General features: G+C 51.5%; 2 protein-coding genes across 4 annotated transcripts; one reads left to right on the plus strand and one right to left on the minus strand.

Moving 5' to 3' along the window:
• Positions 1–4,445: 4,445 nt before the first annotated feature.
• On the minus strand, positions 4,446–7,106 carry CDC26 (cell division cycle 26). Its single transcript, XM_075905230.2, has 2 exons — positions 6,879–7,106; positions 4,446–4,898 (listed from the first exon to the last, which is right to left on the minus strand). The coding sequence occupies exons 1-2, from the start codon at positions 6,957–6,959 to the stop codon at positions 4,722–4,724; spliced, it is 258 nt and encodes an 85-aa protein (XP_075761345.1). The 5' UTR covers positions 6,960–7,106; the 3' UTR covers positions 4,446–4,721.
• Positions 6,231–22,985, plus strand: PRPF4 (pre-mRNA splicing tri-snRNP complex factor PRPF4). Of its 3 annotated transcripts, none has more exons than XM_089772873.1 (14): positions 6,231–6,416; positions 9,998–10,175; positions 11,040–11,226; positions 11,435–11,522; positions 14,785–14,864; positions 15,148–15,241; positions 16,841–16,935; positions 18,242–18,300; positions 18,985–19,108; positions 20,266–20,355; positions 21,925–22,047; positions 22,164–22,271; positions 22,361–22,479; positions 22,707–22,985. In XM_089772873.1, exons 1-14 carry the CDS (start codon positions 6,246–6,248, stop codon positions 22,898–22,900), a joined length of 1,710 nt encoding a protein of 569 aa, XP_089628999.1. In that variant the 5' UTR covers positions 6,231–6,245; the 3' UTR covers positions 22,901–22,985. The 3 variants fall into 3 exon arrangements, with proteins under 3 accessions (XP_089628999.1, XP_075761337.2, XP_006117421.3); XM_075905222.2 differs by lacking the exon at positions 6,231–6,416 and adding an exon at positions 7,096–7,252; XM_006117359.5 differs by lacking the exon at positions 6,231–6,416 and adding an exon at positions 7,446–7,719.
• The last annotated feature ends 1,475 nt before the right edge of the window (positions 22,986–24,460 follow it).

Raw genomic sequence — 24,460 nt, forward strand, 5'->3', positions numbered from 1 at the left:
CATGGAAACGTACTTGTCAAGTAGCAGAAAGAGACTTGAAATAAATCAATGGGGCTTCAATGGTTTCACCTCCATGTGCAGCCATGTTCTCTCAGACCCTGATTTGTCACTTAGTGAAAATTGTCATAATTGGCTCTGTTGTTCTGACTGTTGATAAGATCGTTTTTTCTCTTTTCTTTGCTGGTAAACCAAGTGACTCCAAGACAGCTATTCAAGCCTGGTATGTCTGGAGAGCGGCTTGCTTGGCTGGGTTGGCTGGCAGAGAGGGTGCGGCAGCCTTAAAACTGGCTCCTCTTAGACAAGGAGAGGGATGTAGGGTCAGTTACAGGAGTGCCAGCCCTATAATCACCACACCTGGAACTTCCTCAGAGCCAGTGCCCGTGTCAGGGCTGGGTGGCAGCCTGCTTCCCTGTGCTAGGAGCCCAGTAGATTTCAGGAGCAAGGCAGGATTCAAGTTCTGCTGCAAGACCCCAGCAATATCTAGGTGCTGTGGGCAGCAGTGTGGATCCATCAGTCACAGCTCAGCGGTGGCTCTAAGGGACACTGTGCGCTAGAGGTGCCCCAAACAGGAAAGATGGAAAGTGGAGTCCTGACCGTTTGTTAAGGATCCCTTGGCGCTCCAGGTGACAGGTGGGCTGGCTCATTCGGATGGGAGGTATTGTGCGTGGTGTCCTTGGGTTCTTGAGGCCATGTCTGTACGTTTTGGGCTCTCATACTGCAGCCCAAGGACAATCACGGGCCCTTGGAGCCCTGTCTGTGGGACAGGGGCCGTGGGTGTCTTCTAAGGGGTCTCATAGACTGGGACAGCTGCAGAATTGCTGCTATTCAGCTCATCTGAAAGGTGCTGCACAAATGCCAGTTGTTCTAGTCCCTGACCGTGAGGCGAGGGACAGGGCTGCATGGTCTCTGGTCGCCTCTCCTCAGGTGCTGTGACATGAAATAACTCACCAGAGGGGGAGAAATGGCAGCGGCAAGGGAGAAAAGAGCAAGGCTGGCCCAGGAGATACATAGTCAGTGCAGGCCCAGGCCCTGGCCCTGTGCTCTCTGATCTAGAGCAGCGTAGCTTGGGGACTCTGCTGCTGCTCCCTGCACAACGTTCTCACTTAACTCCTGCCAGGTGGAGATGAAAATCCCCCGTCAGACATGGAGGTGACAGCCGTGGACCAGCCGTGCAGGAAGAGCCCCAGCATGGCCTGTGTTGTCAGTAGCACAGGGTGAACTCTAGCTCGTCCTGGTCCTGTCCAAATCATTACTGACCCCTCAGCCCATGGCGGGTTGCTGCTGACTTCAGTCTGTCAGAAACCTGGGGGCTCAGCTATGATGAAGTGACATTAGCTTTCTCATTCACTCTCTGGAGGGGCTCATAGGCCTTGTTGTCACCCTGTGGAAGAGCGCCATTGCCACAGTCCATCTTCTGGGGTTTGATTTAGTGAGTCAAGACTCCCAAAATTGAACTCGGAGGGCACCCCCGTCGGCGACGGTACTGCTGCTTTTGCAAGGAGTAAAGGAAGCCGACGGGAGCACTTGCTCCCGTCGGCCTCCTGTTATGGGGACACCGCCAAGCTCGGCTTCAAGGAAGCTAACTCCAGCAGCTATGGATTCTAAGTAGCTGGAATTGGGTACCTTAAGCCCAGCTTCCGGGTCTAGTGGACCTGTAAATCAGTGGAGCAGAGAAAGGGGAAGAGTGGAGCTGGTGGAAGAGAGTAGGGTGAGATGTGAGAAGTAGGCTGCAGCATATAAACCAGGAGTCCTTCTGAGAAGAGTTTCTACATTCCCACATGCTGGCAGCTGGCTGTTCGGAGAGAGATTGGCAGCCTGGCTTGCTAGTAACAGCCATAGAAGATGGCTCTTGTGATAGGCGAGTGCAGAGCTTCCTAAGACTGTAAGAGTTCCAGGACACTGAGGTTACAGCTCCTGGGGTCTTGCTCCTTATTCTCTCTCTCCCTGGGCCCAGCTCCTCAGGTTGCTCCCTCAACATGATGTGACTCTCCCTCTTCTCCAGCATGCTTGGAAACGGGAGGGGGGTGGCACTGCCTCGAGTTCTGGGGCTAGTCAGACCAAGGCTAGGGGGAAAAGAGGGGAGCACTGGTAACGAGTACACTTCAAAACCCGAGCTGTGCCTGTCTACCCTTCCCTGGCTGCAGCATCCTCTCTTGGCTGGATGAGACCCTGATCTCTCGCAAGCTTCAGAAACTTCCCTACAGTCATTGTATTTCACTGGTTTGCTCAGAGTGGCCAGGGCCATACCTTAGCCTTGAGACCCGGCCAGCCCAGTATGATCTCAAGTGAGCTTGGGATGAGCCTTCAGGCAAGAGAGCCAGGCTTGACTCTGGTTAATAGAAACTGACAAGCCAAGGAGTGGTTCTAAAATAAACAGCATCACATCCCTCATTGGGTTACAAGCTCCACATGCTGCATCAGTTCTGGGTAACACCCCCTTTTCCTGACTGGAATCTATTGCAGGAGTGTCTGAGGCAGACCTGGTGGAAGAAAGCCCCCCCCCCCCCCGACTGCTAATTGTTCTGATACATGTATTGAACACGTTTAAAGATAGTGTGATAGTCTTTCTGCCAGTCTGGTGTTTTCAGGCAGCGCTTTCTGACTGTGACCTTGGATCAGTTGCAAGGGTTCTCTTCTTCTAGGCTCTGAATTCTGTGCAAATAAACTGCCTTTTGTTGCTTTTTTATCTAAGTGCCTTTAGGACATCAATGGAGTAGTGCCTTTTTGTTGAGTTCTAGTTAGTGCCAGCTGAATCACAGGGTCCATAATGTTTTTTTTAAGTCCATTGTTCTGGAAACAAGTTGTTTGAAATGCAGAGCGCTCCTCCAGTGTGTGTGTAATGAGTAAATAAAGCAGACTGCATTTTACTGGGGTGGAAGTGTCTTGGAACTTACCTCCAACATGGATGTGGTGAAGCTTGGCACTGAGCAAGCACCACCCGTCTCCACAAGGAGTAACTGTCTGGCTCCAAGTGGCTAGAGCACCAGCACCTAGACTGCTCAATGTGGCCTATCCCCAGCCCTGTCCATCTACCCCACATCCCCAGGACGAGCACACTTGGACTTGCTGGCTTTCAAGAATGCAGGAAATGCACTTCAGTACCCATGCACCTGCACACGGAAAAAGCCTCCAGCGCTCTTGGGACAGTAGTGCTGGAGCTCACTGCTGCAGGACCAGCCTGGGTAGTTCGAATATGGAAGCTAGAGCTGGAAAACCAGATGTTAGGGGGACCCATGTCCTGCCTTCCTGTCCCCAGGCTCTGCCAGTGGCATGGGGAGTCTGTCTTGTACACTGCCGAGACTCAGTTTGTGTAACCCAGCTCTCTCCCTTTAGGCCCCAAATAAGTGACGGAATTCCAGCCCTTCAGCTGACCATGACCTCACTCAGGCCTTACTTACCCTAACTTACCCAGTGACTGATGCTGCAGAGACCCTCAATCAAATGCTGAGGGTGCGCTGTTGGCCCAGGTAATCCACGGGGGTGTGAGGAGTAAGGAAAGGCCAGGGAAGAAGTTTCTCCTGCTGACCTCCTACAGTGGGGACATTGTGAAAATATGACTTTAGCACAGCTAGAGCTGATGTACCTTCTCACGTAGCCGGAGTGGTGGATCTTACGTTACATTTCTCCCCAGCATAGACCTGGCCTCAGAGAACTGCTGGCCATGCAGCTAGTTAACCCTAGCGTTGCTCATTTTATCTCAAACTGTGTATTTTGCTGGTCCGCCTCCGCCAGAAACCAATCCACGTAGGGGTATATTGTTTGTGACCTTGAGTTAAGTCACCATGATTGGTGGCCTTCACTCTCTACCGCAAACACCCCGCAGCATTCTTAAAATTCCTATCAGCTACAGGCTAGTCCCTCTGCCATTTAATTATTTACTGCTTCCATTGGCCAAGTCAAACTTCCCGATCAGAAACCCCCCACAGCAAGTCATGCTTCCCAGCCAGGCTATTGCACTGTTTGCAGTACGTGGAGAACGAGATTGGATTGGGAAGGGGTTCTGAGCCTTCCACCTCAGCACGGCAGTACGAAAGCAGCTATGGTGTGATGACTGAAATGAGTTGAAGTCTAGCTCATTTCTTAGTAAATTAGCAATGCATGCACCAGCCATTGCCACTGGCTCCTTGCAGCACACCCGCAGGAGCCAAGCACTTGACAACTTGCAGAGTCTAGGGAAGCTTGCCCTGCCTCTCCCTAGTGTGGGGAGAAACCAAGTCTTTCACATACCAATGCCCAGTCCATTACACTGCACCATTTGGAGCTGGGCTTTCAAGAACACTGAAAGGATTGCTCTAGGGAGGCAGAGCTTTGCCTTTGTGCCAATCCCCATGAGGCAGTGGCCATGGTTGACTCCTGTTTTTGTCCCATGCAGGAGGCCAATCTGCTGTTAAAAATTTTCTGTTTGCCTTTAGCAGCCCCATGTGCATTTTCTGATATGTTGAGTATCTCATTTAAAAAAAATATTTATTTAAAACAAAGTGGCTGGGCAGAGAGATCTCTGGAAATGCAGTAATCAGTCAAGTTAAAACACACCCACTAGTCTTTGAAAGAGGCAAACACTTTCCCTTATTGAAGCCCGAGACTCGTTGGCAAATCCGGGCCAGTCCCAGCCAGCTCTAGAGCTATGCAAACAGCCTTTGAACATCTTTGCCAGAACAGTCTGGAACGCAACCTCAGAGTCCAATGCTCAGCTGCCCACAAAGTAGCAGGCCCCCTAAACTCTAGAATTCAAAGCTTCCGAACTGGGAGGAACGGTTGCTGGGTTTGGGTTGAGGTTTGTAACCGATCCGGTCATTTATCATTTGTTCTCGGCTCTTATGGTCATTGCTCAGACCAATAGCTCCTTCTTCCTCGTTGGCTCCCACTCCATCCACCTCTTCACGCTGCTTCTTACGACTCTGCCAAAAAAAAAAAAAAAAAAAGCAATCAACTAAAAATAAGGACAATGGAAAACTAGAGCTCTTCCATCAAAGGGATCTTAGCAGTGTCGAGACATCCATTTCAGTTCTGACCACTGACCTCAAAACTGTGAAGGCAAGAAAAATGGTAGATAAGCTGATTTCATTCCAGGAAACCTGCTTACAGACTGAATAAATTCCCTGGGCATTTTGCATAGCCATAAGGAGGGAAATACATTGTCCTGTAAGAGTTAATACACAAGTCACGGCATTCAGACACCTCCCTACCTACATAGACACAAACGGCTACCAATTCACAGAGCTGATGCTACCGTCACACAGGGGCACAACAAGTTAAAGGACTTAGTCAAGCCAAGTCTTATACTCCACTGTGACGGAAATTCAACTGCTCAGGATGTTTAGAGAAACTAACTCAAAATGGGGGGACGGAAGGAAGGTTGGGTGTGTGACAGGTTGCCCCCTGATGTAGTAGGATACTAATAAGCCCCAACCTATTCTGCCAGCCTGGGCACCCTTTAATCCTGTCTTGCTGAGTCAGACTCTTAAACCTCCTCCAGCCTGCGCCCACACACAGGGCCACATCCAGTTGCAGAAAAACACAGACACTGAGCTCAGCAGTGGGAAGACTCAAGGAATTTGCCTCATCACTCAGGTACCCACCTTCCTTGGAATGCAAACCCAAGAGGATCTACCCTCTCTCAATGTGGCATGCAGAGCCTCTTACCAATTTCACAAACTGCGTTTCACAAGAAATAAAATCAAGTTTACTGACTAGAAAGGGTAGATTTTAGAGTGAATGTAAAGGACAGCACACAGAACAAAGATTACTGAGCAAGTAAAATATACAGACTCGATGCACTAAAGACACAGGCTACAAATAGTACTGTCTCACCCTAAATGTTATCTTGGGCAGATTGCAAAGATTCTTGAAAGTCAGTTACAGTAGCCTGCAGCTTAAAACTTCAAGTATTACTACTCAAAGAAAGTCACCCTTCTAGCCTGGGCTCAACTTGTTGCACCTCAGTTCAGTCCTTGTTTCCAGATGTGTCTGGGAGGCAGAGAACCACAATGTCATTCTCCTGCCTCATAGCTTTTGTATATGCCATTACATCTGCCAATGTAAATACTGTGTTTGACCCCAATAGCTGTAGGTCAGGGATGAGCAACTATTTTTTGCTAGGGGCTACTTAAAACATTTTGTAAGTGGCCTCAGGCTACTCCAGAAGGGGCGGGGCTTCCAACTGAAGGGGCAGGGCCAGGATGTTTCTGGGCTTCCCCACCCTCAGACCATGATTGGCCTGGGGGTGGGGGAGCCCGGAGGCACCCATGCCCCTGGCACTGGGAGGAGTCTTCCCGCGGAGGCTCTTTTGCCCACCCCTGCGGTTGGTGCATGTATACAGATGGGCTCTGTCTACACGGGCAGTTTCTTGTGCAAGAACAACTGTTCGTGCGCAAAACCTTGTCTGCTGTCTGCACTGCGCACGTGTTCTTGTGCAGGTAAATTCACAGCACAGCGTCGGAAAACAGCTTCTTCCGGAAGAGTTACTCCTGTCCCCTCGAGGGACGAGCCCTCTTGCGCAAGAGGCCGGTGTCCACAGGCATCGGCAGAAGCCCTGTGGCTAAAACGGCCATGGGAGCTCCCTGCGCAAGAGCGCCCAGCTGCCAGGGATGCGCTTGTGCGAAAGCGCCCGCCGGTGCAGAGCGGCCTGGAGCTCGCGCAGCGATCGCCCCGCAGGGACATCACGGCCGCTCCCCCCGCCCCTCGGGCCGCCTGCGGGAGAGCGGGGCCTCGCCAAGGGGGCCGGGCCGGGCGAGCCGGGCCGGGGGGGGGGGGGCCGGGCGGAGGGAGCCGGGGGGGCGCCGGGGGGGGCCGAGCCGAGCGGGGGGGGGGGCCGGGCCGGGGGAGCTGGGGGGGCCGAGCGGGGCCGGGGGGGGCCGGCCGGGGGGGGGGGCGCTCACCTCCAGCTCCTTCCGGGTGCTCTCGAACTCCTCGATGTCGTCCAGCTTCAGCTCCAGGCGCGTGGGCTTCCGGCGCAGCATCGCGGGGGGGCGGAGGGGTCAGCGAGGCGCGACCAGGGCGGAGGGGGGGAGCGCGCCGATCAGCTCCCGCGCCCCGCGCCGGCCCCTCCCGTCAGGCCCCGCGCACCTTCCGGAACGCCGGCCTGCCCCCGGAAGCACCAGCGTCCCGCTCCTCCCCGGAAGCGGAAGTGACGCCTGGCCCGGGGCTCTCGCCCCTCCGGACTGACATGGCTTCCTCGCGGCCTCCCGCCCTGCGCGGCGCCCCGGGGCGGGCGGCGCCTTCTCCCCAGCCGGGCCCGGCTCCCTCCCCGCGGGTAGGGCCCGCTCGGCCTCCTCTGCCGCTTCCGCCGCGCAGCAGCCCCCCCCCGCCCCCTCCGCACCGGGCGGCCCTGGCCTTTGTGGCGGCTTCTCTCTTAAGAAAAGGAGCCGCCGCCGCCTGCTCTGCGAGCCCCGCGCTTACCTCGCCCGGCCCGCTTCCTGCCAGGGCTCGCTCCGAATTTCCCGTGCCTGGGGGTTACTTGAGCCTTGAGCGCAAGGGCTACTCGGGACCCTTTCAGGCCTCTGGGTATGCGCTGCTTGGCAGCCCTCCTGGGCACATGCCCGGCACAGTCCATTCAGACCCATCTGTAGGACTAACTTTTTCAAATACCGTCTTGAGTTTTGTTCCACCAAAGGATTGAGAGCCACACGCCAACTGGGGGAAATGTCAAATAATTGGGACCATTGAGGGCACTCTCATTGCAGAAACAAAAAAGCATGTATATGTGCAGTTATGCCAGAGGTATTATGAGATCATTGGAAATGGATTCTTTATTTAGGGAATAGAATGTTATAATGCGGTAACTAGTTGATTTGACTTTTGTGTGTATTTTGGAAAAATTGGGGAGTAAAGTGAGGCAGTCAGGGTGTCAGTGAGGTGGATAATAGAGGGGAAGGAATTTGCTGAATCCTTCATGTTCATAGTTACATTTCCCAGTAGTCTGAGATCTTTGCTTTTGAAGGTCTTAATTATTTGTAAGGAGTGTAATTTTGTTACACATAGTAGCTGGACTCTATTGAAAACATTGTCTGCCTTAATCGTGATCTGCAAATTGGTTTGTGTTCTTTATGCACTACAGGCAGTCCCCGGGTTACGTACAAGATAGGGACTGTAGGTTTGTTCTTAAGTTGAATCTGTATGTAAGTCGGAACTGGCGTCAGCCGCTGCTGAAACTGATCAGTTTAAACCGCGGCTGAATCTGGACGCCAGTTCTGACTTACATACAGATTCATCTTAAGAAACCCAGGCGTCCCCAAGTCAGCTGCTGCTGAAACTGATCAGCGGCTGATTCCAGGAAGCCTGGGGCAGAGCAACTCTGCCTCGGGCTTCCTGTAGTCAGCCTCTGGTCAGTTTCAGCAGCGGCTGACTTGGGGATGCCTGGGGCAGAGCAGCTGGGGTGCTGCTGGGTTGCTCCAGTAGCGCGGCTCCTCAGCGCTACTGGAGCAACCCAGCAGCACCCCAGCTGCTCTGCCCCAGGCATCCTGATTCAGCCGGTGCTGAAACTGACCAGCAGCAGCTGAATCAGGACGCCTGGGGCAGAGCAGCTGGGCTGCTGCCGGGTTGGTCCGGAGCGGTGCTGCGGGACCAACCCGGCAGCCCCCAGCTGCTCTACCCCAGGGGTAGGCAAGAAAAGCCTGGTCTGCTGGGGGGGGGGCACTAGCTGCACCCCCCCCCTACCCCTCCAGCAGACCAGGAAGACGGGGGTGGCTGGACCACCCAAGTCCTCCACGGCTTTGCTCCATCTCCCTGGCCTGCTGACTTGGGAGACACGGAGCAAAGCTGCAGAGCACGCGAGCAGCGGGACAGTCCAGGCGCGCCGCGGCTGTCCCACTGCGGGCGTGCTCCGAGGCTTTGCTCCCCATCTCCCTGGTCTGCTGGTCAGGAGACGGGGAGCAAAGCCCCGGAGCACGCCCGCAGGGGGACAGCTCAAGTGTCCCGCTGCGGGTGTGCTCTAAGGCTTTGCTCCCCGTCTCCCTGCAGACCAGGGAGACAGGGAGCAGCTTTTCTCGCCCCAAAGGACGGGGGCGGCGGACCGCGGCGCATCTGGGTGTCCTGTCCTCCGGGGCGAGAAAAGCCCCGTTTGTAACTGCGGATCCGACATAAGTCGGATCCGCGTAACTCGGGGACTGCCTGTAGTCCAATGGATAAAGAATGATTAAAAAGGATGGGTTTTTAAAGTTTGTTTTTTCTGCTTGTTTTTTTACATGAGAAATTAAGGATGTATCTAAGTTAGAAGGTTCCCTGATGGAGAACTTGTGAAATTATGCAATTGTACTGTCATAATTATGACATAAGATCAGAGATGCTTGAGCTTTTAAATGGAGAAAGGATTACTTTTTAAAATTTTTCTTCTGTTTACTTTTGATAAAAGCTATTTAGATTTGAAGGCTAATTAATGTTTTGAATAATGAAATTCCTTGGTTCAAAATACCTTATACTACCCAGAAGTCCCCCAGCAAAGCCAGGGAAGGGCAGACTACATTCTCAGGGTTTGTTTCCACATGGACTTATTTAGGAACATCTCTGTGCGCATGCTCAAATTCTGGAGCATTACATGTGGTGTAATGCTTTAACTGAATCCGGAGGAGCAAGGTGTCATTGGTATTCCAGAATAAGAGCATTCACACAGAGATTTAATCAGCATCCTACCTTAATCTCAATTAACTTTGAAGTGTAGCCCCAAAGGAAGAACCTAGCAGGGGAGCAAAAGGCTAAAGAAAGCCTGAGAGTATATTTGGTAACATCATAAAGAAGCAGAAAAGATCACAAGTCCAATTTTTAAAAACATCCTTGGCTTGCTGCCCTCTAATTCTACTTTAACACATTTTCAGTGAGGAATAGTCTTGCTGTCCAGATGAATCTTGTATATAAAATGTAAGGGCTTCTTGCCTGGCTGACCTTGTTAACTATTTCTCACTGGGGGATGCTGTCTCCTGCAACTGAGGAGATTGCTGAATTGCTGCTTTGTATCTGAATAAATATCAAATGAGTCTTTTGAAATCCTGCCTTCATTCTCCAGGGAACAAAAAACAAACTGTCGGAGGACAGCGATCCTCCACTACCCAAGAGATCCCATATCTTCTATGGCAGTTTGGAGGAGAAGGAGAGGGAGCGTCTTGCCAAAGGAGAGTCAGGACTGCTGGGGAGAGAGAGAGTGAGAGCTGCAATTGAGGCAGGCAATATTAACATAACCAGTGGTAAGTGTGCGCTCTGCGTTACACTCTCTTCTTGTTTAGGGCCCTGTGACATCCACATTAACAAGAACACAAACAGACTCATGGAATCAAAGCATTAATGTGGAAGACTGCTCTCCCTGGCTCTAGGGCTGCAGAGCAGAGCTAACTGCAGTGGCATTTAGGAGAATCAAGCTGCTCCTAATTGGAAGCCTCCTGATTTTGTCTGTGTCTGTGTTGGGGGGCAGTTGCCAGGTTTTCCCCCTCACCCTGCTGTATACCAAGTCCAACTGATGTAGGGTCAGAGGGGTAATCATCTGTGTACCATCCTCTGACTCAGCTGTCTGAAAAAGTGTGAGACTTAGAGCTGTTTAGAAAGAAGATGAATCTTTGATTAAGTTTGAATAATGGCCAAAGCAGTAGATGCACAAACTCTGCCCAGCTGAAAGGCATGTAGGGGCTGTGAAATCCGTGCCAACAAGTACATAGAGGAGAGGGAATTCCACGATTCCGTCTTTGGTCCTGATTATGGCCCCATTGCTGGAGAAGAATGAATGAACTTTTTAAAAATCCACAGAAATCAAACAGAATTTGTAGGCCCTGTGGCTTGCTGGCAAGTTGCCAGAAGCCTGAGTGCTGCGCTGAACCAGCTGCTGTACTATAATACAGAGGCTGGGGCTGCAGAGTCTACAAGTCCTGACAGCCTACGTTTTGAGCAGGGTGTCTGGGGGAGGATGGCCATTGGTGGCTCGAATGTCCTGGCCTGAAACAGTTGAGAGGATAGTTTTTAAATTGCAGATAGCTGTTAGTGGCTAGAGTTGGCTAAACTCTTGCTGCTTTAATTACATTTGTTGTTGCTCTATTCTCATGGCTCTGTTTCTGGCGCAGGTGAGGTCTTTGATCTTGAAGACCACATAAGTGAGCGTCAGGCAGAAGTTTTGGCTGAATTTGAGCGCAGGAAGCGTGCCAGGCAGATCAATGTTTCCACCGATGACTCTGAAGTCAAGGCGTGCCTACGAGCTCTTGGAGAGCCCATCACGCTCTTTGGAGAGGGGCCTGCAGAACGCAGAGAAAGGTGCTGTGCCTAGCTCTTTGAGTGGCTGATTCCCCATCCCACTCAAATCTTCTGTCAAATTCCTTGAGGTGCTGAGTGCAGCAAGTATTGTCCAGTGAGTCTTCATGGGGCTGGGGGAGGAGTTGAGGAGAGAAGACAATAGAAAAAACTGACAATCTCTCCTGGTCAGGATTATGTGATTGTTAACTTTTGATGTATCTCATTACAGGTTGAGAAATATTCTCTCAGTGGTTGGCACAGATGCATTAAAAAAGACCAGGAAAGATGATGACAAATCAAAGAAATCTAAAGACGAGGTAAAATCTCCCAGTCTTGGTGTCTGCTGTCTTTTAATGCAGAGAAGAAGAGCTTGCTTGACAGAATCCTCATTTGGCAGCCTGGGTTATTACCAAGCCTCTTGTTTCAATGGAGGGCCTGATGCTGTGAATTCACTGCACACATCATCCCTTCCTGCCTTTGCTCCCCAATTGAAAAAGCCTGCTGCTTCCACTTTCATGACCTACTAGAAGATGTACGTGGCATTGCTTGGGTCCTTCAGGGTAGGGGGCTAGGGGAGGGGAGGGTGCTGGAGTCAGAGCAGGGGCTTGAGGATGTGGGAGGCTCAGGACAAGGGGCTGGAAGGTGCAGAAGTCAGGATTAGGGGTCGGGAAAGTGCAGGAGTCAGGGTTGGGTGTGAGGAGGGGCTCAAGGCAGGGGATTTTGAGAGGTGTGGGGGGCGCAAGAGTAAGGACAGGAGGTGGGGGCAGCCAGCAGCTGCTCCCCGGGATATCCCGTTTTCCTGGCACAGCCAAACCATGATCTTGCTTTAAGTTAGGATAAGCAGAAGCTGCCTACCAAATGTGGGGGTCCTAACTCTTGCTGTTTAGGATGAGTTCTTGAACAAATGGACTCACAGACAGAGGCACTCTAAAACACGCACGCACGCGAAACCCTTTTGGTTATATCTACATTAAGTACATAAGAACGGCCACACTGGGTCAGACCAAAGGTCCATCCAGCCCAGTACCTGTCTGCTGACAGTGGCCAATGCCAGGTGTCCCAGAGGGAATGAATCAAACACATAACGATCCAGCCATCTCTCTCCTGCCATCCATCTTCACCCTCTGACAAACAGAGGCTGGGGACACCATTCCTCACCCAGCCTGGCTAATAGCCATTTATGGACTTAACCTCCATGAATGTATCTAGTTCTCTTTTAAACCCTGTAATAGGCCTAGCCTTCACAACTTCCTCAGGCAAGGAGTTCCACAGATTGACTATGCGCTGTGTGAAGAAGAACTTCCTTTTCTTTGTTTTTAACCTGTTGCCCATTAGTTTCATTTGGTGGCCCCTAGTTCTTATATTATGGGAAAAAGTAAATAACTTTTCCTTATTCACTTTCTTCACACCACTCATGATTTTAGAGACCTCTGTCATATCCCCCCTTAGTCTCCTCTTTTCTAAACTGAAAAGTCCCAGTCTCTTTAATCTCTCTTCACATGGGACCGGTTCCAAACCCTTCATCATTTTAGTTGCCCTTCTCTGAACCTTTTCTAATGTCAGTGTATCTTTTTTGAGATGAGGAGACCACATCTGTACACAGTATTCCTGATATGGGTGTACCATGGATTTATATAAGGGAAATAAGATAGTCTCCGTCTTATTCTCTATCCCTTTTTTAATGATTCCTAACATCCTGTTTGCTTTTTTGACTGCCGCTGCCCACTGCATGGATGTCTTCAGAGAACTATCCACGATGACTCCAAGATCTCTTTCCTGATTAGTTATAGCTAAATTAGCCCCCATCATATTATATTTATAGATGGGGTTATATTTTCCAATGTGCATTACTTTACATTTATCCACATTAAATTTCATTTGCCATTATGTTGCCCAGTCACTTAGTTTGGTGAGATCTTTTTGAAGTTCTTCATAGTCTGCTTTGGTCTTAACTATCTTGAGCAGTTTGGTATCATCTGCAAATTTTGCCACCTCACTGTTTACCCCTTTCTCCAGATCATTTATAAATAAGTTGAATAGGATTGGTCCTAAGACTGACCCTTGGGGAACACCACTAGTTACCCCCTCTCCATTCTGAAAATTTACCATTTATTCCTACCCTTTGTTTCCTGTCTTTTAACCAGTCCTCAGTCCATGAAAGGATCTTCCCTCTTATCCCATGACAACTTAATTTACATAAGAGCCTTTGGTGAGGGACCTTGTCAAAGGCTTTCTGAAAATCTTAGTACACTAGATCTACTGGCTCCCCCTTGTCCACATGTTTGTTGACCCCTTCAAAGAACTCTAATAGATTAATAAGACATGATTTCCCTTTACAGAAACCATGTTGACTTTGCCCAACAAATTATGTTCTTCTATGTGTCTGACAATTTTATTCTTTACTATTGTTTCAACTAATTTGCCCGGTATTGAAGTTAGACTTACTGGTCTGTAATTGCTGGGATCGCTTCTAGAGCCCTTTTTAAGTATTGGTGTTACATTAGGTATCTTCCAGTCATTGGGTACAGAAGCTGATGTAAAGGATAGGTTACACACCATAGTTAATAGTTCCGCAATTTCACATTTGAGTTTTTTCAGAACTCTTGGGTAAATGCCATCCAGTCCCGGTGACTTGTTACTGTTAAGTTTATCAATTCATTCCAAAATCTTCTCTAATGACACTTCAGTCTGTGACAAGTCCTCAGATTTGTCACCTACAAAGGATGAGTCAGGTTTGGGAATCTCTAACATCCTCAGCCGTGAAGACTGAAGCAAAGAATTCATTTAGTTTCTCTGCAATGACGTTATCGTCTTTAAATGCTCGATCGTCCAGGGGCCCCACTGGTTATTTAGCAGGCTTCCTTAAAAAACATTTTGTTATTACCTTTTGAGTTTTTGGCTAGTTGTTCTTCAAACTCCTTTTGGGCTTTTCTTATTACATTTGTGCACTTAATTTGGCAGCGTTTATGCTCCTTTCTATTTACCTCACTAGGATAATAGATCCCAATGGTACCAGAATGCCGCTGCAGCATCTGCTAGTAACTCTGGGCTGAGAGTGGGATGCAGCTATTTTCAGGGGAGTCTTTTAGGGGGCCAGTATCTCCTTGTCCCACTGTCTGGGAGCCACTGCACCACTGTTGTTGCCCTTCTCTACCCTCCTTTCTCTCCCTCTTCATTTTTTCCCTTTGTTCTTCTCTCTAGCTTTCCTTCCATGTAGTAACTCTCACTTTCCACACCCTGAACTTCCTTCTTCCCCTGCCATCTGCTAAACTAATCAGCAATGCAGTGGTTAAATTTAAAGCTAAGACTGTACAAACTGAACATGGGCTGTGTGCTGGGTAATCATATCAGACAAGCCAAATCTGGTCCATGAGACACACCTGACACATTTGCCTTAAACCTTTTTCTATGGATAGTATAGCCACACTGTAAACCCCTGAAAATAGCTGCATCCCACTCTTAGCCCAGAGTTACCAGCAGATGCTACAGCAGCATTCGGGTACTATGGGGATGGATGCATTGTAGGGCAGTCAGTAGACTAATGATATCACTCAAACTTCTTCTGGGTTTGTGTTTTAGTATCAGCAAACGTGGTACCATGAAGGGCCCAACAGCCTGAAAACGGCTAGATTGTGGATCGCCAACTATTCACTCCCCAGGTAAGGAACCAGGTTACAAATTGAAACAGAGGGAGCAGACGTGAGCCGTTACAAGGAGCTGCAGACTTGTTAAACAAAGCTAATGGGGATTGTTCTGTGGTGGGCAAAGCTGGGAGCTAGAGAACAGGGGCTTGTAGCTCTGGTTGGAGCCAACCATAAGGGACTCGGGTTGTACTCTTAATGCCTAGCACTGGCAATCGCCCAGCTTGGGGGTTAGGAAGGAAAGCACAGGGCCTTTGCCAGGCAATGGGGTGTAATTGCTTTACTTTTGCTCATGCCACAGGGCAACGAAGAGGCTGGAAGAAGCCCGTCTGTACAAAGAGATTCCAGAGGCGACCAGGACATCCCAGAAGCAAGAACTGCACAAATCCCTCAGGGTAAGGGGTGGTATTATCTCTGATCATAGAGCCATCTCTTGCTGATCACTTATGAGAGCAAAGCTCCCAGGTCCTAGAGTGACTTCCCTGCTGCTTGTTATTCTCCAAGGGTGTGTCTAGACTACAGGGTTTTTTTGAGAAAAGTGGCCTTTTTTCGAAAAACTTCCCCTGCATCTAGACTGCTGCTGCATTCTTTCGAAAGTAAATCGAAAGAACGTGGCAGTTTTTTCGACCGTGGAAAACCTCGTTTTACGAGGAAGAACGCCTTTTTTCAAAAGTGCTCTTTTGAAAAAGGCGCTATGTAATGCAAACTCTGCTTTTTCGAAAAAGAGCATCCAGACTGCCTGGGTGCTCTCTTTTGAAAAAGCGGCTTGCTTTTTCAAAAGCGCTGGTTGTAGTCTAGACGCTCTGTTTCGAAAGAGGCTTGCAGTCTAGACGTAGCCCAAGTCTTGCCTGGCACGCTCTGCCCCTTGTCTTACTGTGGGCCCAGGCTGGGCCTTAAACCTGTCCCATCAGAGAGTCAGGGCAGGGCTTGAGTTTAGTCCTCTGCCTGCAGGGTAAAGGGATGGAGACACGATTGTGATAAAGAACCTCTCTGGGCTTGTCCCTGGCTCATTCAGCAGAGAAGAGGGATCATGTTTGTTCTCCCACTTGTTCCTTGGTACCTGGGAGCCTTAAACCAATTGAAAAAACCAAGACAGTAACGATTGTTTGAGTCAGTGAACCCCACCCCCCTTTCCTGCTGTTACAATGGAGCTAGCGGCCAATTCAGAGCTTGACAGAACAGAGGACTCTCACACTGCGCCCTAAAGCCCGTAATACTGCACCTAATAGCTCTAGAGGAGGGCAGCTCTAAATAGATGAACCCTCTCCCGAGCACACGCTGCCACCAGCCCTGCAAGATTAACTGTTGTTGCACCTGGTATGTAGGAAAAGAAGGGCCCAGACCACATAGGAGACTCTGGGTCAGAACCAACGCTTTGAAGTGCACCTGCAAACGTATCCCATAGTGCAGGGCCAAGCAAGCTGGGAGCCAAGGAGTGCCATTACACAGGACTAGCTCTCAGTAGATGGGCCTCGTCTACACTTCAGTGTTAGGCCAACATAAGGCGGCTTACAATGATCTCAGCGTTTGTACTAAAATGTAGCTCCCACTGCCAACTACTTTTAATGACTCCACCTCCATGAGAGGCACAGCGCTTAGGTCACTGTAGTTAGGGCGATGCAGTGTCCATGTGGACCCTGCCTTGCTTACATCCCCTGTTGGCTGTCAGTCCCACCCAGCGCAGGGCTCGTAGGTGTCAGTGCCGCACAGTGCCTTGGTGGAAGTGCTTCGGAGGACGTACGGCCCTGGTGGATGTGAACTGCCCTTCGAATTATTTCAGTGACTGTACAGCTATTTAACTTGTTGACTTAGTTTTGTAACGTGGACCTGCCCTTATGGCAGAATAGCTCCGTAGCATGGAGCTGGGGCAGTTCCCCTCTGTGCAGAGTGACTTGGTGAAGCTTGGGAGTATCACTTGAATGGCCTCCTCAGGAAAGGGAGGCTGGCGCTGGTTCATGCTGTTGTAAGTCGGAGTTGTCTTTGTGTCTTTGCAGTCCTTGAATAATTTCTGCAGTCAGATTGGAGACGACCGCCCAATATCTTACTGCCATTTCAGTCCCAATTCCAAACTCCTGGCTACAGCCTGCTGGTCAGTTTCCTTTTACGATACTTTAGGGGATGAGGGTGGGAGTGAAAAGGATGTGGCAGAGTCTTGGAGGACTTACTCCCAGGGGAATTCTGTATCAAAAAAGTTAAAAATTCTGCACACAACGTTTTAAAATTCTGCCATGTTCTGCTTATTTTATTTGTCAAAATAACACAATATAATCACACTGTCTCCATGTGTCCTTGCACCACCATGCCCAGTTCATCTAGGCATAGCTCCCCCGTCCCAAGGAGTGTCTGCACCTCTCCTTCTGTCCCCTGTGACCCTGTACTCCCATTCCCACTTAGCCCCTGGCTCAATGTCACCCCACTAACACCTGTGCCCTGGCCCAGTCTGCCTTCTCCGCCAGCTCCCCATTGTGTGTGACTGCCCCCAGCAACCCCACATGCCCTCCTCTGTCCATCTCCCACATAGCTTGTGCCTTCTCACCTGGACCTGCAGGCAAGGCACTGTGTGGAAGGTAGCCTCTGCTCCCTCCCTCCCTGTGGGTGGCTGATCCAGCCGGTGAGTTCGTTGCCTTCTCTTCTGGCCCCATATCAGCCCCAGTGGGTGCGTGACCCCTCTCTCAGCTTCCTTCGACACCGCTTCAGAATCAGTTATTCTGCTGGGGAGAAAAAGTCTGCAGAGGACTTTAATTCTGTGCTTGCACAGTGGTGCAACATTTCCTCAGGAGTAGGGATTGGAGAGCTCAGTAAGGTTTATGCCTGCTTTTCTGGAGCCTGCCTTCACCCCATACTAGTTCTTAGCAAGGGTTTGAAGCATCTGTTTGCCTTATAGCCAGGTCACAAAGCATTCCCAGCAACTTCATTTCATTCCCTCACTCCTCTGTCCAGACCTTCAGTATGTGGTTTGTGGGATCATATGCTCTAGTGACTGCACCACAAGGAGGACCTGAGCCTGCTGTTTACACGCATGCACTCACGCTCACACTCACACTCACACTCTCTCTGTCTCTCTGTGTCTCTGCCTCTCTGAATTGGCATATTCCAATTCTGTGTTGGAGGTGTCTCTCCGGCATTGACTGAGAGGCACTGCAGAGCAGCCACAACTTACACCTCTCCTAGTGGTGGAGCCTTTCACCTACAATCCCTGCTGAAGGGAGGAGACGTCTCCTGGTCAGCGGACAGCCTGCCAGAGCCCTATCTAGCATCAGCATTTACCCGTATTTTAGTCACTGCAGTAACTCCACACGCTGCTCTCTTAGTTGATTTTTGAGCTGTGCTCTTGGAGTTTCGACTCTCCTATGCTGTGACTGTGTGACTCTAACCGTGTTTCTTGTGTCCAACAGGAGTGGCCTGTGCAAGCTGTGGTCTGTGCCTGACTGCAATCTTGCTCATACTTTGCGAGGTAGAAGCACTTTTGCTGAAGTGAGCTCTTTAAGTGCCCATGGTCCTCTGAGCAGTGTTCTAAGAATAGCACCGTTACCTAGGGATGTAAGCGAGTAGACAACTAGTCGGCTAACCGCTAAGACTAGGCTTTTCAGTTAATCTAGTTGACTACTTGCATTCCCTCCCCCTTCCCTCCTCCCCCCCCCCCACTTGCTGCCAGTTCTGGGCTCCATGTTTCAGCAAAGATGTGGACAAATTGGAGGGTCCAGAGAAGAGCAACAAAAATGACCTATGAAAAAAGATTGAAAGAACTGGCTTTGTTTTATCTGGAAAAGAGAAGATTGAGAGGGGGCATAACAGCTTTCAAGTACCTAAAAGGGTGTTACAAGGAGGAGGGAGAAAAATTGTTCTCCTTAACCTCTGAGGATAGCACAAGAAGCAAGGGGCTTATATTGCAGCAAGGGAGGTTTAGGTCCTGTCAGGGTGGTGATGCACTGGAATAAATTGCCTAGGGAGGTTGTGGAATCTCCAGCATTGGAGATTTTTTTAGAGCAGATTAGCAAACACCTGTCAGGGATGGTCGTCTAGATGGTGCTGGGGGCTGGACTTGATGACCTCTCAAGGTCCCTTCTAGTTCTGTGATTCTATGCTCAGCCAGAACATGCGTCTTTTCACCTTCTCTCTCCTCCCCACTCCCACCCAGGGCACAACACCAACGTAGGAGCAATAGTCTTCCATCCCCAAGCTACCATCTCCCTGGACAAGAAGGACGTCAACCTGGCCTCTTGTGCAGCTGATGGCTCTGTCAAACTGTGGAGCCTAGAAAGGTCAGAATGACACTGGACAGTGGCAGTCTTGTTGATTTTGCTTTACTGGGCACGTGGTGCCTTTCTGCAAACATGTCCTGTCCTACCTGACAGCTGGGTCTGAGTGATTCCTGTGCTGCTGTCTCACCACCCCGTTGGTCTCGTTTACATGTCGTGGATCAGCTCTGTGAGATAACTTGCTGCTTGACAGTGGGGCCCAGTCCTGGATGATTAGACCTTACTCTAAGTGCTGCTGAGGGCCTAAACCCCTGCAGTGGGAGTTAAGTATTTCACTGTAGCTGCCTCCTAGGAGAATGTTCCTCCCCCCAGGTGCTAAGGAGTTAACTTTTCACATTCCCTGAGCGCTCAGGTAGCACCAGTACCCAGAGAGGGATGGACCGAGTGTAGCACCTTGCTACCAGAGAGTCATTTGCTGAGGCCAGAGCAGTAGCTGAAATTCTTGCATGGCGTTAGCAGTCCCCTGGCTTGTGTTAAAAGCAGAGCCTGGCAATGTCTCTGCAAGGGGCAGGTGGCTTTGAGGCCTCAGCTCCTTCCTCTTAGCTCTAAGGGATGATTTTTAATTGCCTCTGGCATAGTAGCAGTGCACTGGCGCCAGGGGAGGGTTGGGCATGGAGACGGCTATCTCGTTAATTGGCCTGGTTGGATGGGTGCTTTTCTTTCTGACACTCTTTCGAGTCTTAGCAGCTGCTGGGCTGATGAGTGTGATTGTGGCAGAACTGCACGCAGTCCATTCCTGACCAACGACTGTGGCCCCTAGTAGCTAGCTTGACCCAGCACAGTGTGCCGGGTGCTGTACAGTTACAGGCAGGAGCTAGTCTCTGCCCCAGAGAGCTCAGTCACTTAGCAGTGTTGTTTATGTTGCTGCTGCTATTTTAATTACAGAGCATCTGAAAACATTAGGAGCATCTCACGTTCTAATTAATTCTCTCATGGGTGACCCTTCCCTTGGGCGCGCCTAACCCTGGGCACACGTCCCTGTTCTTACAAGTTGTTCACCAGGGAAGAGTTTTATCCGTGTGAGCGAGAGGCAGGAGCTGGCAGCCCCAGCTTTCCTGTCAGGGCTGTGTATTACGGGCAGCCATGTTGCCGTGACCCTGGTGGCTACCGTAGTGCAGGCGAGGCGAGCACGAGTGACAGGCTTGGTTTCTTTCTTACAGCGACGAGCCGGTGGCAGATATCGAAGGCCACACCATGAGAGTGTCACGAGTGATGTGGCATCCCTCGGGGAGGTTCCTTGGGACCACCTGGTATGTGGCATTGATTCACTGTGCGCAGGGTGCTACGCTTGAGCTCTTACGTTAGATGGACAAATGGGAGGTGCTGGCTGTCTGCTGAGTGCAGTTGGCAAGCTGATTGCCAAGGGAAGGGGGCACATCTCACCTCAGATCGACCAGCCAAGCAGGTCCCTGACAGACCTTTCTCTTTCCTTCCAGTGAGACCCTGGTGGGCTCCTGGTGAGTGTAAAGTACAAGCTGTCAGAGTAACGGTTCTCTCTGTGGAAACACTGACCATTGCCTGCCCTTGGGGATGTGCGGGCTCCCAGACCCTGTTGTCAGGCCCTGCCATTAGCTCGTTGCTTGCCAGTGCCCATGGAGAACACTGAGTTTGGTCATTGGTAAGCTGAACAGATAAGTGTAGGAATGGATGTTCTGCTGCTAACGGGCTGGGGGGGGGTGATTCTGGAGCAGATCCCATTGAGCCATTAAGACCCAGATATCCTTCGGGGCAGAAGGCCTGGTCTACCCTAGACTCCAGCACTGAACCTACTATCAGAATGTGTCTGAAAGCTGGCTCCAGACCCTGCTGCTTGGTGGAATCTCTGTGAAATAGCAGTTTCAGGGGCTCTCCACAGTCTGATCCCTGCTGTAGTCTTGTGTCTGTAACTGGCAGGTTATAATCAGGGCTCGACAAATCACTGAATCTACTCACCTGTGGCGAGTAGATTTCAGCCGGTCGCCCTGTTCACCGGCAGCACGTGCATGCGCAATGTGGGTCATGCGCAGTGCAGGGCTGGCGAGCAGAATTTGCCACCGTTTGTCAAGCCCTGGTTATAATATACACCCTCCCCTCCAACTGTGCACGGGTGTTTGAATGTACTGCCTCTTCCAGCACCCTGTGAGGCAATTTCTGCCTGGGGGCCACAGCTCACGTGCTCTTCAGAAGTCTGCCAGTCCATTCCCCTTGGAAGCAAATTGGTGCAAATTGGCAGCCTGCCACTGAGACTTACCTGGAGAAACAGATTTTCAGTCTGGTGCCATCGCTTGCCTCTTACAGCCCCCTGCCAGAAACGGTGCCAGCAGTGTGAGATGCGCGCACGGTGCACTGCAGGAGAGCGTCTGATAGCGTGGGCAAATGCCAGTGAATATTTGGCTTTGCGCTGCTCTGAGGCTGACGTGGCCCAGTGGCACTAACACGGGCACGTATGTGCTATTGCATTTATACAGCACAGGGCACTGCTTGGTCTGCCACTCAGAGGGTGAAATGCTCCTTTTCTTGGCAGCATCTATGCTCCCTTTGGTTGCTGGCTGGATGCCCTTGTTGTGTGGCATGAGGAAGCCTCCTCTTCCCATCACAGGGCAGGGACAGTGCAAATGACACAGGACTGGTCAGTGTCGTCCCGGACACGAGCTGCGTTCCTAGTTGTCCCACGCCGTGCAGCAGATGAAGTTCTGGGCTGACCAGCAGTGATGTGCGGATGAAGCAGTTATTATCCGTGTGTTTCTAGCAGTGTCTGCGCACCCACTGGCATTGCAGTCTGGGCCAAGGCTAGAAGTCTGAAAAATCCCTTGAGCTAGGCACATGCTTTGTATCTGCAGCTACGATCACTCCTGGCGCTTGTGGGACCTGCAAGCTCAAGAGGAGATTCTCCATCAGGAGGGGCACAGCAAGGGGGTCTACGACATCGCCTTCCACAGTGATGGCTCTCTTGCTGGGACTGGGTAAGGCCGACACTGAGCGTTACTGAGTTCCTCACTCAGCGTGAGGGCCCCTTGCGTCTGGGCTGGTGACTGCTCTGGGGTGGTTAAGGTGTGGCTGCTGAGCTTTCTTTCCCCAGGGGCATGGATGCCTTTGGCAGGGTGTGGGATCTGCGCACCGGGCGCTGCATCATGTTCCTGGAGGGCCATCTGAAGGAGATCTACGGGATCAACTTCTCCCCCAATGGGTAAGGCAGGAGCTGGCGTGGGGCCACTGGGGCTCAGGGAGCATGAGCTGCAGCTGAGACCCGTGTGCCCTTCCCTCTCCCCACGGCAGATACCACATAGCCACGGGCAGCGGGGACAACACGTGCAAGGTGTGGGACCTCCGCCAGAGGAGGTGTGTCTACACCATCCCTGCCCACCAGAACCTGGTGACTGGAGTGAAGTTTGAACGTAAGTGTCTCCCCCCCGCACTGTGGTTTGCTTAGTGACCCCCCTCCCCACACACACACACACTTCTTCTCTCCCCCCTCCCCCACCCCTCCGCCCCGTTCCCTGGGCTGGCGGAACAGTCTGTGCTGTTAACAGCCAGAAATCCCCAAACTCCGCTGCCTCCTGTCCGGAATCGACCATCTGCTGCTGTTCCTGCTCTTGAACCTCACCTCTCCCCTCCTCTGCAGCCTCACACGGCAACTTCCTGCTCACCGGCGCTTATGACAACACAGCCAAGATCTGGACTCACCCAGGCTGGTCCCCTCTGAAGACGCTGGCTGGGCACGAGGGAAAAGTAATGGGACTGGACATCTCCTGCGATGGGCAGCTAATAGCGACATGCTCATATGACAGGACCTTCAAGCTCTGGATGGCGGAGTAGCTCCGAGCTGCCAGTGCCTGGGACGGGGAGTATCACAGACTGGGCTGTTTCTGCATTTTTATATTAAACATGAAAATCCACTGTTGCACCAGCTGGAAGTGGTGGCGGGAGATGCTGGCTGGCGTCGAGGTGCAGGCAGCGCTAGTGCACCCCTGGGCTGGGCGCTGAGCTGAGCTGAGCTCCAGGAGTGATGCTGCGACTTTACCGTGTGCGATTTGCTTCGTATGCCTCTGCCCTGGGCAGGATCCTGGGGTGAGCCCTCTGCGCCCCTCCTCTCCCACGGGCCGCGCACTCGCTTACAGGCCTTGTGAACACCCCCGCCGCCCCGTGGTGCACGGCGCTGGAAAGCCCATCGCTGGGCATCACTTCCAGATCAGTGTCTAGGAGCCTTCCCCGTCGTGCTTTTGGCATAGAGCCAGCTGCTGCACTCACTGAAATGTGGCACGTTGGTTCTCTTAGCGCTGCAGAGTGGGGAAGTCCAGGCCCCCTTGGGCAGCTGCTGCTGGGGGTGGGGGGGTCTGTTCCTCATGCAAAGTCAGGGTTGAACTGCCCTAGGTGCCCTGCCCTCTCTGCTACTTCAGATCACGCTTTCAAACACGCTTTCAGATCACGTGGACTGGTCTCGGGTGGGCCAGTGCGTAGAGAGGACACAGCTCTGAGGCTAGTTGGTTTCACTGTAAGGTTAAGGCTCCAGCCACACACTGGTAGGGGCCATTCACTCTCAGATCTCCCCAGCGGGTTCTGCTGGTGCCTGTTTCCAAGAAAGCAGTGCTGGCTCTGCTGTGACCTGGCTCAGCTCACTTGTGTGGTGCTGGAGCTGTACCAGGGAGGGGCCTGCAACACACGTGACCACCCACGTCGGTGTGCGCCGCCGGCCAGCCCCCCCTCCCAGAGCAGCAGCGATTGTGCTTGCAGGTGATGCAGAGTTGTTTGTTCAGTTGCACCCTTCCCTGTGCGGGAGCTGGGAGGGCTCCAGCCATGCAGTGCAAAGCAGCTGGCCCCCTTTTGCAGCTCTCTTGAAAGGTGGAAGCAGCACCATCCCCCGTTCCTCTGGCCAATCACTGCATGTAGCTGCATGGACTTGGTATGTGAACCCCGAACAGGCCCTGCCATGGTCCCAGCCCTGTACAGCGAGACCTGCCCTGGGGACGCCACCTCCAGCCAGCTCGAGCTCTGCTAAGCAGCCGCCATTTGGCCTGCAGTCGGGGAGCCTGGTCCCTGTGGTCGACAGGCCGACAGCAGCCCCTTGGCCAATGTAGACACGCTTTTCTGGATCGTCATTTTCGCAATCGGGGCTTTTTTGCGGAAAAGACTACTGTGCTGTCTACACCGGCCCTGTTCCGGAACAGTTTTTCCGGAAAAGGACTTTTGCCTGAATGGAAGCAGCATAGTTTTTCTGGAAAAACACGGACAATTTTACAGTAGATTGTCATTGCTTTTCTGGAAAAGCAAGTGGCCAGTGTAGACAGCTGGCAAGTTATTCCGGAAAAGCGGCTGCTTTTCCGGAATAAGTGGCCCAGTGTAGACACAGCCTAAGGCTATGTCTACGCTTGCGGCTTC

Source organism: Pelodiscus sinensis, chromosome 23 (genome assembly GCF_052426305.1).
Source record: "Pelodiscus sinensis isolate ZL-2025 chromosome 23, ASM5242630v1, whole genome shotgun sequence".
Taxonomy (NCBI): Eukaryota; Metazoa; Chordata; order Testudines; family Trionychidae; genus Pelodiscus; species Pelodiscus sinensis.

Bases quoted from the DNA above. Each gene is read 5' to 3' on its own strand.
- CDC26 (XM_075905230.2), bottom strand. From the start codon at position 6,959: ATGCTGCGCCGGAAGCCCACGCGCCTGGAGCTGAAGCTGGACGACATC. The intron at 4,899-6,878 runs GTGAGCGCCCCC...TTTTTTTGGCAG, and splicing joins GCACCCGGAAGGAGCTGGAG to AGTCGTAAGAAGCAGCGTGA.
- PRPF4 (XM_089772873.1), top strand. From the start codon at position 6,246: ATGCCCCTGGCACTGGGAGGAGTCTTCCCGCGGAGGCTCTTTTGCCCA. The intron at 18,301-18,984 runs GTAGAAGCACTT...ACTCCCACCCAG, and splicing joins TCTTGCTCATACTTTGCGAG to GGCACAACACCAACGTAGGA. The intron at 19,109-20,265 runs GTCAGAATGACA...TCTTTCTTACAG, and splicing joins AAACTGTGGAGCCTAGAAAG to CGACGAGCCGGTGGCAGATA.